Here is a 14,223-nt window from a genome sequence, read left to right on the forward strand (position 1 = left end):
TGATGGACTCTATGTCATTATTTGAGGATTACCATCACCTCACTGTCAAGAGATGTGGCCCTTTTCAAAGTCTCACGGGGCCTCTGTAACCCTCTACACACACACAAACACTGGCATGCTCAGATGAGGGAATAGCGCCTGTTCCCAGATAGAGACGAGTGTGTGAGTGAGTGTGACCTTCATGCTGAGCTCTAGCGTTGATTTCTGATTTAGTGTCAATCCGCTTCGCTTGTCATGCCAGGCCAGGTGCTTTCCACAAGGTAATAGAAAAACTCAAGGGCAGAGAGAGAGACAGAGAGAGAGAGAGAGAGAGAGATGGAAGGTTTGATGTAATTATGTATCTGAACAGGGGGCCAAGAAACAACAGAAATATCTAAATGCAAATAACAAATAAATAAAGAGAAAGAGAGCAAAAGAAAGTGACAATGAAGCCTAATTCAATATTGTCAATTACGATTTCCCTTTCCTTAAGAAAGTTCAAGAAAGGGCCATCACTGTGGTGGTACCCTCAAGGGGACCTTTTTTGTACCTTCAGTTGAAATGTGTAACTTGGGTACATAACTGTAACTTTAAAGGTATATTAATGTTTTGGGCTCCTCTGGAGACCAAAAATATAGGCCTACCAGCACACCATACCGTTTTGTCTCTTAAAGGAATATTCCGGGTTCAATAAAACATATGCTGAATCAACAGCATTTGTGGTATAATGTTGATTACTACAACAACAAAAAAAATTCTTTAAAAATAAAAAGCCAAACTCAGGGTTGCAGTGAGCCACTTACAATGGAAGTCAATGGGGCCAATTGGTAAACATTAAAAGTTTTGCCTCAAGATGTAAATAATTTTTTGTTTAAAGATAGTATGATAAAATGTCTTACCAACCTATTCTGTGTAAAGTTATATCCAATTTGACAACTAAGTTGCCATGACAACGTAACACTGTAAACACTAAATTGACCTTAAAAACTAAAACGTAAACAAATTTACAGCTCAAATAATACACAATTTTAGAAGAATAGAAGAATTAATGTAAGTGCTTTTATAAAATGATAAGCGTCTCATATTTGTGCCTTTTAACTCTTTTAACCCCCTTTCACTTCCATTGTAAGTGCTTCACTGTAACCTCAATTTTTAGATGAGTATAAAGAATATAGTATTGCCTTGCAAGAACTTTAAATATGACATTTTGTATCAGCAAATATTTGAAAACTAGCACACACATCCATACCAGCTGGTCACAATAGTGCAATTTTGTGGAACATGAACAGTGGAATAACCCCATTCACAGAGTCAATGAAATCACTGTTCCCCAAACACACACAGAGAGAGAGAGAGAGTAAGAGAGAGAGAGAGAGAGAGAGAGAGAGAGAGAGAGAGAGAGAGAGAGAGAGCAAAACACACAGAGAAGATCAGCCCTATCTGCTCCATCTTTCTCTCCATCTCGTCCATCTGGCGAGAGCAAAATAGATGGTTATTCTAAAAGGCGCTGATTTCAGCTATAAACTTTAGGGGGAATGCGTGTGATGTTCAATAAGGTTTTCCCATACAGAGACGGAGTGGAGTAGACAAACCCGTTTATGAGCAACACACAACCCTGTCCTCCTATATAACTGGCACACTAAATTCTGCTGCACACACACACACACACACACACACACACACACACACATACTACTGCAAGGCTTTGGGGAATTTGTCTGCAGTGACAAATATGAAGGTATGAAGTAAATATAGCAGAAAAGATTAAGTACTTTCTACATTAAATAATCTTTTAGTATTGCTTTTATGAATAGTCATACATCATTTACGAGTTGGCTATTTCATATGGTCTTGAACGATGTTGTTTGCAAAAACTTGTACGACTTTCCGGATGTGTAATGCTGAAGTAAGCGCGAGTTCAGCGCACGCGGTGTTAAGGACATACTTATTAATATTATGCACTTACCCAAACCCCTTATCTAAACGTAACCAATCAGTAGAGTGTGTAAACATGATAAGAACAAGGACAAGGAGGCTAAAGGCTACAGCTAATAGCGTCAGTCACTAGTGCACCTCTTGAGGTCCCATTACACTCACCCCCCTAAACCTCACTCCCATCCGGGTCACGGCACCATTGTGATGCTCCTGTTCTCCCCGCTCCATACAGGACTCGAACCGGCGTCTACAGCATGGGAGGGTGTGCGCTAACAAAAAGCTAAAGGCTACAGCTCCTAGTGTCAGTTGCTAGTGCACCTCTTGAGGTCAGGAGAGTGAGGTTTATACACATTGCACAGCTATCTATCAGCTGGCCACTGTTACACCTATGTCTTATCTATTTGACAGAATTCTAGATTATTTTTATTTTAGCATAATGTTTTAATCCTGAAACCCTGGATTCAAAGTCTCACAGTCTCTCTTCCAGTCACTTTCTCACTCTGCATGCTCTCTCTCTCTCTCTCTCTCTCTCTCTCTCTACACACACACACACACACACACACACACACACACACACACACACACACACACACACAGAGCCAAACACAAACTTTCACATACCACATGCACACATTCTAGACCTGGAAAATTAATGAGTTCTCATTCATAACACAGACAGAAAGAGCTATATTCACCCTCCGGTGCGTTATTGACTGATTTATTTGCAGGAGACAAATTGGAGGCGCCGCTCTCTCCAGCAATGCATTGTGGTAGAAATGATGCGAAGCGCAGCGGGTCAGTGTTCGCCTTTCTCGTCAGCGAGTAACAAATTAGCTAATGAGGAATGGCCTTCGCATTTCCACAAACGAATTAACCCGGCAGGTACTGAGACAAATTATAATATTTAAGTAATATCAACTCACATCTGTTTGCAAGGAACACATCCGTGCGTATCCCCTGATCTCTCTATTAGTCAAATGCTCACACACTCACAAATACAATTTGCTTTCTCAGTATTTTGTGTTCAAACAAATAGTATTCAAACAAAAAGAGTTGATCAACATTGCAATCACCATTTCTGTTGCTGGTGCATTGTGTTGATACAGTAGTACTTTGTGTCATGTTTTATCCAGACTGATCTCACAGTGAGATCGGAAATAAATTATGTATTTAAAATCGGCGTATACTTACCGAAATTCAGAACACTGCCCCATGTGGCCAAAGCGTTAAGTGTTCTTGGGCGTATAGTCACATGGGAGCGCCATTTTCTGGGTAGTGAGTTGTTTTCTGCTGTACAGGCACGTATGAGGAATGCTTGTTTTACCCAACCCAACCCAAACCTATACATAACATTAACCATTAGTGTATGAAAAATTTAATGGTAGATGTAAAAATGCAACGTCCACAGCGTGGTCGTCACTTATTATGCGATTACTCCCTGGTCACAACAAGATTCGGTCCACAGTGTTCCCCACTAGGGAAAGCAATTGAGCTGGAGCCATTGCAGACATGTCTGTGAGGACATGACGGGGCAGGGCCGTTTCTAGGCATAGGCGAACTAGGGTTGCCTTGGGCGCCACCTGCTGGGAGGGCACCAAAGGGAAGGCCTCTGCCACCCCCAATGGGGGCACCAATAGGGATCTCGCCAAGGACACCAGAATGGTCTGAAACGGTCCTATGATGGTGGTCCTTGAGTCGGCGTCAACTATCGGAAACAACATGCTGATGCCAACATGATGCCAACATCATGTTGGTTTTATCATTTGTAATGTCCCATCATTGGAACATTCCAGTACTCCCCTGCAATCCAATATAAATGTGTCATTGCTTTATTTAACCTCATATATAATAATCTATATAGTTTAATTTTGGGCACAAGGTGTAATTGACGATTTTACATGTTTATTTTTCCAGCCATGACAAAATATGCAGCCTCTGTTGAAATTAGGGCAGATTCAATTTAATGAAACATGCTGTAGTCCCATAAACCATGATGGTTTGAGCTAATTCTGAACACCTCACACAATCCCATTCCAAGCCAGGCTCAGTTACTGTAACAACCCCTTATAAATGTGTTGTTACATAGTAGTTAATTGATTATTACAATGTCATGGCTCTGTGTAGTAATGCTAATCTGTTTTATGGGTTATTAAGAGTTCATTAGAGTTCATGATGTTTATAATTAAATCCTTCAAGCACAAATGTGTGCTGCAGAAAAATAAACACACAACATCGTATCTTATGTGAGGTATGCTAAGCTAAGCTAAGCTAAGTAAGGAACATAAAAAAACACAATCCCTTAATTGTTGTATTTTTATAACATTATTGTGCATTTTTATAACAGCATTTTGCTCATTATACCATAAACTTGATTGTGGTTTTATTGCAATGTTCTGAAAGACGTGAGTGATGGCGCGCTCTTGTTGTGTTTGGCTGAGTTCTGACGTCTCGTCTATGACGTCATGATGACAAGAGCTCCGGAGCCAATCAGAAAGTGAGTTTCTGTCAACCCTTGCAACTTCTGCCAACGAGCATGGAAGAAAAATGTAGTGTTGGGAATGATTATGACGCGATTTGGTAACACCTTATACATCTTTATACATTTGTAAACAAACAATAATAGCTTTCAATATTAAGTAATTAACAAACACTACGTTTTATAATTCTTCATGTACATGCAAATATGAATATAGCCTAAAATATATCAAATTTGTTATTGTAACATAATTGAATGTGCATTAACTAAAGACATGTTCCTCTTTTTATAATGTTTGTGAAAAAATCATGAACAGTAGGACTATTATTCAGTGTTATAAATAAACGTAGAAAAAAGACAAAATATTATAATTAATACTTCTAAAATAATTTTCTTTTTTTTCTTCTTTTTTCCCCAACAAAACACCTTTTTGCACGTAGTAGGCCTATCACCAATCAACAAGGACAACAGAAGATACGAGGCGTCAATAATGACATATTGAAAATGATTTTATTCGTTAATTTACATTCAGTCGTTATAAACATGTTCAGGAAACAAAACAGCCGTTAAGAAGGTCAAACATTTAAGAAATTTATATTGGTAATAGCACATACATTAACTTAGAACATATCACAAACTGACCGAATGGGAACAAGTTAAGAATGCGTTATCTACACCAAACATACTATGTAACAGCATATGACAAAGTCATACTTTTCTTTTAAATGATATTTCCCCGTTGATGTTTACTGGTGTCGGCACATGCAGTCAAGTTTCTTAATACTTTTTGAGATATTTTCCTTCCAATCTTCCACCTTCTTTCATGAAACAGTCTTAAAACATGAATGGTTTCTTCCATAATTATAATAATAACAACACTAAAAATGAGACATAAAACTTTACTCCCAGAATCCGGTATCATCCGGTGCGCGTGGAACCGTCTGGCTTCTCTGGAGATGGCTTCGTGGCAAATGCGCAGTTTGTTTTCTGTCCCAGATGTTGACATTTGCGTACGGTTACATTTAAAAAAAAGAAAGTGCTAATAAATAAAAATAAATAGGACATATTAATAAATAAATACATTCACGTTTGCTAGATTGAAGGGGGGACATTTTTTCAGACTATGATGCGTTAGGTTTTATTTCCATTTGGTGCACAGTTCATTCAATTGTATCCTTAGACTTCCTGGTGCGTCACTGGGTCGTTGGGTCAGAAATGATGAGTGGACGAGGAACAAGAGAAGAATTGCACATCAAAAAGTATTAGGTGAAACTCATGGACACTGTATGCTCTAGCGCTTTGCGGCGCAGGGACGCGATGCTTGTCCCTCTCCAGACGTCATTGTCCGGGGAGCTACAGAGCTGAGGCGAGCCGGTCACGTTGTTGGGACCAGAGAGCGAAGCGGGCACCATACCGGGGAAGGTAGGTTGGTAGAGGTGGGATTGGAGCCCGGAACCATTGGAGGACATGTTGGACAGGCTCATGGAATTGTGCGGTGGTCCGGCGCCAAGGCTGCACTGGGATAGAGACTGTGCCATGGCTTGTTGTCGGCCTAGGGAGGGCGGTAGCTGTAGCTGAGAGACTCCTGGCATCCCAGCTGCAGCCCAGCGGGTGTCATTAGCATGAAAAGAGCACAAACTGTCGCCCATAGCTGCTGCGGCCGCCGCGGCGCCGAACTGCTGTAGTCCGTGGTGAGTGGGCAGCAAAGTGCCCGGAGCGCGGAACACGTTGGTGGTCTTCTTGCGCTTCTTCCATTTTGCACGTCGGTTCTGAAACCAAACCTACAAGATAAAATAAAAGAGAGGATTAGCCGAAGCTCTCAAAATGCTGTTTGAAATACAATATAGAAAGGCGTTAATAAAACACCACTTTAGCGCACTTAGATATCCAGAGTCCTATAAATTGCTCAACTGCACGTGATGAAGTCGTACCAGTTTATACGAACAACACCGTGCGAGACCAAACGAAATAGCCAACTTGTAAATTATGTACGAATTTGCATGAGATCGGGTTGTGTGTTTCTTTTGTTATTTTGTTGTCTGATGCCTCTAACAATAAATATATGTATACATAAATATGTGTAGCCTACAATAAACAGTCATATGTCTTCTTGTTGTGCTGGCGCAAAAAAACTTTTTTTTTTTTTTGGCATGGTGGTTCCTCTATTATATATATATATATATATATATATATATATATATATATATATATATATATATATATATATATATATATATATATATATACACACATTTATTTTTTGAAGATGCAAACAAATTCACAAAATAAGCTACATATAACACACCCGAAAAAATAAAGCTACTGTTATTCTGATCCATATGGTATAGTAGTTTATTTTTGGTATTTTGTTAAAACAAGATTTACTTAAAACAACTGTCACAAATTTCTTATCTCTTTTATTTTTTTCTCAATATTTCTGTTTCTATTGCTTCTCTCCCTAAATAAATGTCATCACATAACGACGCTATAAATGCTATGATCGAAATTTTTACGAATCATAATATTTAGACTATCCATTATTGCGTCCTTGATTTTACAACATCAGGGCGTGAAAGGCTGTTCAAGCCCTGGGCCGTAAATGGCGCACAAGGTGTTTATTTCCCGGGTCCTTCAGGTTTATAGAGATCTCAGCCGCTCTCACAATGATTAACGAGCAGATTTTGGCCCAACGAAAAGAGGAGGAAAATGTGGAGGGGTTCATATTAGATCCCCGAACCCCACTCCACGCAGCCAGCCGTGAAATCTGGCCTCAAATGCATTACACTTCAGAGGATAAAAGAAAATGCAATTTCTCATACTATTACAAAAAGTCAGAGAGCACCGTCCGCGCGCTGGCCATTAAGACGTGCACACTGACAGACCTATTTCACAAGACTGGAAAATATTCGTGTAACACAACAGCTATACAGAAAAGCCCATTGTGCTATTTCCGATTGTAGAGGATCACTGCGCGGTCATCAATGCGCTAATTCATTTTTTATGTAAATAAAATAGTTGGGGCATGGTAGACTTCCGTGCTCAGATAGGCCTGCTAATTATGGTGGTTATTATTTTAAACAGGACCGACTCATCTTCGTGGCTTTCGCATTAAGCTTAATAAGCCCGTTAAGTTATAAATAATTCTGGAATTGGTTTATAATAGTGGTCTTGGTTTTATTGCACTACCAACCGAAAAAGCTATACATATATAATGAGCCGCTATACATCAGAGGTTAAAAGAGAGTGCTGGAATGCAGCGCGCGCTCGTTGCTTCCTATATATATCTCGTGGGTCATTTACTGCGCGCTGCATTGGCGACTGACCAGTAATCACAGTGTTAGCACGAGTCATAATCTTATAAAAGTGATTAAGATATCTGTCCGCTCCGATGGCTGAGATAACAATAATGGTGCTGTAAAACGAAGATGACCTGAACAGTAAAATAATCACGAGAATAGCCCTATGTTTGGAATAAGGGGTGGACTTCAGGCTTTAAAGAGACAGTACAATAATGCTTTTAGAAGCTTAATGTGTCAAATGCAAAAACTAATCTGAAACATGTAATGCAAAACGAAAAATCAACAAATCGTGTTGACAAATGTTGTATACATGCAAAACTGGTATACATTACATTTGCAAGCTATGTTATATACATATTTGACTCTGTATAAATTAGTACTATGAGCAATATTTTGATCGTGATTAATGCATCTTGTGCGAGTTATTTTTGAAAAACAAAACTAAATGGATAAACAAAAATGCTACATAAATTATAGCAATTGTTTAAAGAGATAGAGAGAGAGAGAGAGAGAGAGAGAGAGAGAGAGAGAGAGAGAGAGAGAGAGAGAGAGAGAGAGATTATAAATCTGAGCACCATGTTCGTTTTTACATGTCAAAATGGATTACATAAAAATGAATGCAAAATGAAAATAGCAATGAGAAGATGGACTTTTCCTGCATATTGTGTGTGTATATATATATATATATATATATATATATATATATATATATATATATGTGTGTGTGTGTGTGTGTGTGTGTGTGTGTGTGTGTGTGTGTGTGTGCGTCTGTGTGTGTGTTTATTATTATTATTGTTATTGAGAATCACAAGAATTATTGACAAATTTCATTCTTCAGAACCATGGAGAGCGACCTTTCATCAAACAACATCCTAGATTTTGTATTAATATTAAAGATTTCCTTTGATACGATTTCCCTTTTCTTGTTTATGATTTTATAATTGTAAACAATGAAACTAGAGTCAATTTTTCCCTAAAAATTCTTATTGAAATTATATTTAAAACACCTACACGCGTCCTCTTGAATGGTTATGGCGCTACCATTCACATTGACTGGATTTAGTTTTTAATTTACCGATGTGAAATCAACTTTTCACCCCGGCATTTAAATAGGCCTATACATCTAAATGATCTAGCTAAATTTCACCTAAATAAATTAAAAAAATAAAAAATGTTTTTTTGACATTTGCCATTTAAATACAACCTAATCCAAATAAATTCAAATCAAAAACTACAATACTGTTAATTGGAACGTTATACCTCTAAAATTAATCCTCGTGATACAAAGGTTTTTTTCTATTTCAGCAAAAACAGTGCAACGTTCCTTTATATTTTGTGCAAGTAACTGTACAGTTTGAGCATAAAAACATTGATGAACAATGTCCACATGACTACCTGCACGCGTGATTCCGTCAGGCCGATCCGGAGCGCGAGCTCCTCGCGCATGAAGATATCCGGATAGTGGGTTTTGGCGAAGCTGCGTTCCAGCTCGTTAAGCTGGGCTGGGGTGAACCGAGTCCGGTGGCGTTTCTGTTTCTGACTCTGCTGTCCTCCAGACTGGGTGGGGTTCTGTTGTTGCTGCTGTTGCTTCTCCTGTTCCTTGCTGTTCACCGCTACACCCTGCGGATTGGATCCAGCATTGCTGATATCGTCTCCGGGGAGAAGAGTGGCTCCTTCTACGGCATCGGAGCCCGGGGCGAGTTCTCCGGGGTGGCCCGGGTCAGCACCACCACCGCCCAGCCTACACTTCAATGCTTCCCTGTGACCTAGAAGCTCCGCCGCGGCATCTTTCATCCCTAAAATACAGAGAATCAGTAAACCTGAGTGGGTTCAAAACTACCAATAACCATTGCTGCAAAAGAGAAAAAGTGTTATTGCAGAATATACAAACATTTGAATATTTCAGACTAAATCAAATGTCAGTTCTTATGCACAGAAAATGTTTACACCACAGATCTGATGAACTATTATTTGTCATAACATCCATAAAGTGTGACTAATGCTGAAAATATTTTCCCTACGAGCTCAGAACAACACACAGCAGAATCTCTTTTTTTATATACCCATTATATTTCCATTTGATTCCCCTTAATATCTTGGAAAACACCTAAATCAAATTACTGTGTAATATAATAATAATGATTACTTTACCAATGAATTAGTTCGCTTAAATCAAATTAAGATAAAATAAGAGACAAATTATCAATTTTCTCTGCTTGAATTAGATGAAAAGAGTCCTCCAGCTTACAGTAGAGTTGCAGACCGGAGTTTGGCGTTGATAACTCACCGAGGCGAGCATCCAGCAGGTCGGCGTGCGAAAGCATCGCGCACCGCTCCAGGGCGAAATGCTTTTCCAAAAAAATCTCTATGACTTTAAACTATTTAAAAAAAAACACATATATGGCCTAAATGAAAGCAAATTCGGTTTGTGGTTAAAAAGGAGGTTCCTTGCATTATAATGTCCTTTAGAGGAATGGGGAGGCGCTTAATAGTTGAATGAACCCATAAGCGCCTTCAAATAAGAGCCAATCAGAGTTGAAGCCTGGAGGTGTCAGATGCGCGAGGCTTCAGATTCCAGCCACTCTATGTTGCCAGCTTGTTGCCCTACCAAGTTCATTTCTCCTCGTTTATGATCCCGGCTCCCAAATGATAACCTTTAAAATGACCTGATTTAATATCAGTTGAAAAGCTCTTGCAGAAACTCCCTCAGAATGTGTTTAATTGAGCGTGATCCAAGAATCATTGTGGGGCCTTTGATTCACTCTGAAACAGTGAATTAAACTATTGTTATATAAACTTGTCATCCTTATCAAAGCCATATGGTTTAATAATGGCTACCCAGAGTTTATTGCTGGATTCTCATTCGCTGAGTGGGATTATATTATGCATGCATCCTCCCTTTATCATTTGATTACACTAAATAAATTGGTTGATTTTTGTACTACTTTTTAGTATATCCAAAAATGGCACAACACGAACTAGCAACATTCTAAATGACCCGATTGTGACGTGTTTTCATAATAAGCGTCCCCCCGTGAACGGACTCTCAGCTTCGTGATTTTCCACTTTTGCGTGTAATTTCACGTTTCCTCGTGGAAAGTTTCAGCCTTTGTGTTGCGGCATGTCCAACTCTCGCCTTTTAGAGACGAAGTGAACCTCTTCTAATGTTTCTAGTATCCCGGGGCAGCCAACAACAAAGTTTAGATTAGCCATATATCTCAAACCGGGTTAATTTTCAACACCATTAGGCTTTTATGTAATTAGTGCCAAATCTATAAGCTTTTTATTACGATTATTAGCGAGATCAGTATAAATTAGGGCTGATTTAGTAGTGTCACGGCGGGAGGAATTTGGAGTAAATGATATGTGAGCAAATTAGGTGCATAATTCGGTAGATTGTGAGAGTCAGAAATGGGCTTCGCCAGGGCTGATACGCGCAGACACAGGGATACCCCTAACAAGAGGGGAAGTGAGCCACTAACGCACCAAAATAGATACATTTACACTTGAAACACCCTACACTGACATATTGTATTCGTTACATTGATTTTTCATCCAATTGCCCCAAATTGAGTTGATTTATTTCATGCAAAGAACACTAATCTGCCAGTGCAGCCCTTCTAACCACAATTAAATGAACCTGCACTGCTTTTGTCACACTTGGAGCTGGCGAAAAAATACAAGACAACCAGTGCAAACAGACTCGAAACAGATGTCAGTGGGACGCTTTAAAGAACTCCATTATTTGCAAGAGTGAATAGTGTCTTTTCATTGCGCACAAAGGACGCGTCGGAGCGAAAAACTTGGGCATTTGTGTGTGTGTGTGTGTGTGTGTGTCCTAGACCCATCTTTAACAAGCCAACAGGAGTGCTCGCCTTCATACGCCGGGTCAGATGCGACTCCTGACTCGCCAGGATAATGTAAATGCCTTGCTGAAAATGAGGAAGGGAAGAGTGTGTGGATTCAATTTGGAAACAATTGTTCTTCCGCCTGGTTTTGATATCCGAAATGTCAGAGAAGGCGCGTAATGGAAGATCTCGGGTTTGTGTTCATCTCACACTTTTGTTTTTGGCAGGAAATAGACTGTTCTGTGTATGGGGCTTTTTGAGTTTGATTGTGGATATGGCTTTATAACAGAGACATACATATAAGTAGAACAAGGTTCTGTTATTTCATCTCGCTGGAGTTGTAATAAATCTGGTTGATATTTAAGATATTTAAGGAAAATGTGCACATGCATGAACCTATCTTAGGTTTATTACCACTGCATAGCCTACGTCCATACTTTTAGTGAGAAGAAAACAAAATCTGGAATGCGTCTGAGGTTATGGCGGGGCGAAAGTATCATTTTAATATCAATACATTATTTGGTCTTCGCACTTTTCAATAGCTCGATCTCTTTATAGTTCTTTATAGACGCACGGTCATATTTAACGGGCTAAAAGTGCGACAGACGCCTAACGATGCTTTCAGGGGACATTTGAATGAAGGGCTACCCTGCAGAAAACAACCACTTCATCAAAACACGCACAAAAGCTGCGCAAGCTGTGACCTCTCAATTACAAATACGTATATGTTCTTACTGGACTTTTCAGTGCCTGGGATGAAGTGAATTTTTCCTAATAAATAAGTTCTGGGTTTTTGCGCGCACACACACACACACACACACACACACACACACACACACACACACACACGGAGCAAGGGTGGAATACTGGCTTGCTGAAAAAACATGGGCTTGCTCTAATGCAATTCATTTCGTCTGTTTACCTCGCACAAAATGTACAGGGGGGGGGCTGTTTCATCATCGGTAATTACAAAAAACTCTCGGTCCTCTGAGCTGGAGCTAAAGGTGGAGATCACAACTAAAGAAAATTATTATTCAAATAAAATAATAATAATAATAACAACAACAACAACAACAACACTATAACAAAAACACAAATCACATCCTACTAATAAAATGCAATAATTGTTCCAGTAGTAGAGGTTAGCCTAGTTGTAATATTATTAAATTAGCATGAATTGTGCAGTGCAACACAACTACAACAAATAGTAATAATAATAATAATGATGATTAAAAATAATAACAACATCAACAATAATAATTGCAATCTCCTCTAAAACGATAAATATTTCCAAAAAGGCCAACACACAGTTAAATAATATTGAGATCTAGTTTTTTAAATGCATGCAAATATTATTTCAAATGTTTTTTTTTTAAATAGGAACTACATTTCACAATTATGATAGCAACAACTAAACCATTATATTATTATTATATTCTATTATAGCCTATATATTACTACCACTAACAACAACAACAATAATAATAATAATGATAATAATCTGCGTTTCCAAAATGAAAAGCTTATAAATTAGTTCTTTGTTATGTCAGTTTTGGGCTACAAAAGTTATCAGTGATGGTGTGTGTGTTTACTAAAGAGAGAGAGAGAGAGAGAGAGAGAGAGAGAGAGAGAGAGAGAGAGAGAGAGAGGAGAGAGAGAGAGAGAGGGTAATTTGTCAAGTGATTCAGAAGCAAAGCTGAGTTGCATCTCTCTCTCTCTCTCTCTCTCTCTCTCTCACTCACGCTAGATAGCGATAACAAGCTCGCATCAATCTTACACTGCATATAAATACAAATAGACAAACAAACAAACTTGCGCCCTGCAAGTTAATGCAGCGCATCTGAGTGGAAAGTAGATATTTTCACGCGCTCTGGAGATGAGGAGTGACTTTTAATAAAATCACAAGAAAAACAAATGTAATTCTGAACGCGGCCTGGAGCCGAGAGAATTCTGCTCCCTCACTCCTCATTATGGAGTGATTTTCAACGAAGGTTTTGCCAACCTGCAAGCATGACTGTCACCATCTCATGCCCTTCACATCGACCAAGTTATATGTCCCACACGGGACACTGAAGTTACACAGTGCAAGAGAGATTATACAGTTGGTGATTTTCCTTGACAGTCCTACACACACTCTCACACGTTTATCTAAATGGGATGAATGAGACCATATACTTCCAACACCTTTACATAAAGTTAATTGCACTTATTACAAACTAAATACAAGCTCAAGTTTTGGATTCAAAACACAATATATAAGTTACATGCACTTATTTTTTTAATCCATATAGACAAGTGTAAATAGCTCAAGTATGCAATTGAGCTGGGGAATATGCACATCCTTACACTTGAAATCTTTAGCTATGATTCTTTGGTCCAAGGGACCAAATGGGGGCATTTAAATGGTTGTAGAATGGTTAAGAATTAATATAGGTTTTACCTCTTTTGTAGTATAATTCGTTGTTTTGTTGCAAACCATTGTTTCGTGTGATGACACCATTAAGGCGATCTGTGTCCAGTTTGGACAAGTTGGACGCAATCTCATTTCTCCCCGTGCACGTGCAACTGGTATAGTCTGTGGAGAAATTCGTTTATTTAATGATATACCTAAAATAAGTTATAATCTCCATTATTTCAGATGTGTTATTGCATGGCCGATATTTGAGTCCATTCAATTAAAATGATT

At 38.8% G+C, this 14,223-nt stretch overlaps 1 protein-coding gene across 2 annotated transcripts; it reads right to left on the bottom strand.

Annotated features, from left to right (window-relative positions):
* Positions 1–4,927: 4,927 nt before the first annotated feature.
* On the bottom strand, positions 4,928–10,167 carry LOC127629067 (homeobox protein orthopedia B-like). 2 transcript variants are annotated; one of them, XM_052106106.1, is made up of 3 exons: positions 9,977–10,167; positions 9,085–9,485; positions 4,928–6,171 (listed from the first exon to the last, which is right to left on the bottom strand). In XM_052106106.1, exons 1-3 carry the CDS (start codon positions 10,011–10,013, stop codon positions 5,653–5,655), a joined length of 957 nt encoding a protein of 318 aa, XP_051962066.1. In that variant the 5' UTR covers positions 10,014–10,167; the 3' UTR covers positions 4,928–5,652. The 2 variants fall into 2 exon arrangements, with proteins under 2 accessions (XP_051962066.1, XP_051962065.1); XM_052106105.1 differs by having other exon boundaries at positions 9,938–10,167.
* Between the last annotated feature and the right edge of the window lie 4,056 nt (positions 10,168–14,223).

This window comes from Xyrauchen texanus, chromosome 35, assembly GCF_025860055.1.
Source record: "Xyrauchen texanus isolate HMW12.3.18 chromosome 35, RBS_HiC_50CHRs, whole genome shotgun sequence".
Taxonomy (NCBI): domain Eukaryota; kingdom Metazoa; phylum Chordata; class Actinopteri; order Cypriniformes; family Catostomidae; genus Xyrauchen; species Xyrauchen texanus.

Coding starts and splice junctions, on each gene's coding strand:
- LOC127629067 (XM_052106105.1), bottom strand. CDS start 10,013: ATGCTTTCGCACGCCGACCTGCTGGATGCTCGCCTCGGTGAGTTATCA. Junction 9,486..9,937: donor CTCCGGTCTGCAACTCTACT/GTAAGCTGGAGG, acceptor TCTGTATTTTAG/GGATGAAAGATGCCGCGGCG. Junction 6,172..9,084: donor TGACGGAATCACGCGTGCAG/GTAGTCATGTGG, acceptor TTTATCTTGTAG/GTTTGGTTTCAGAACCGACG.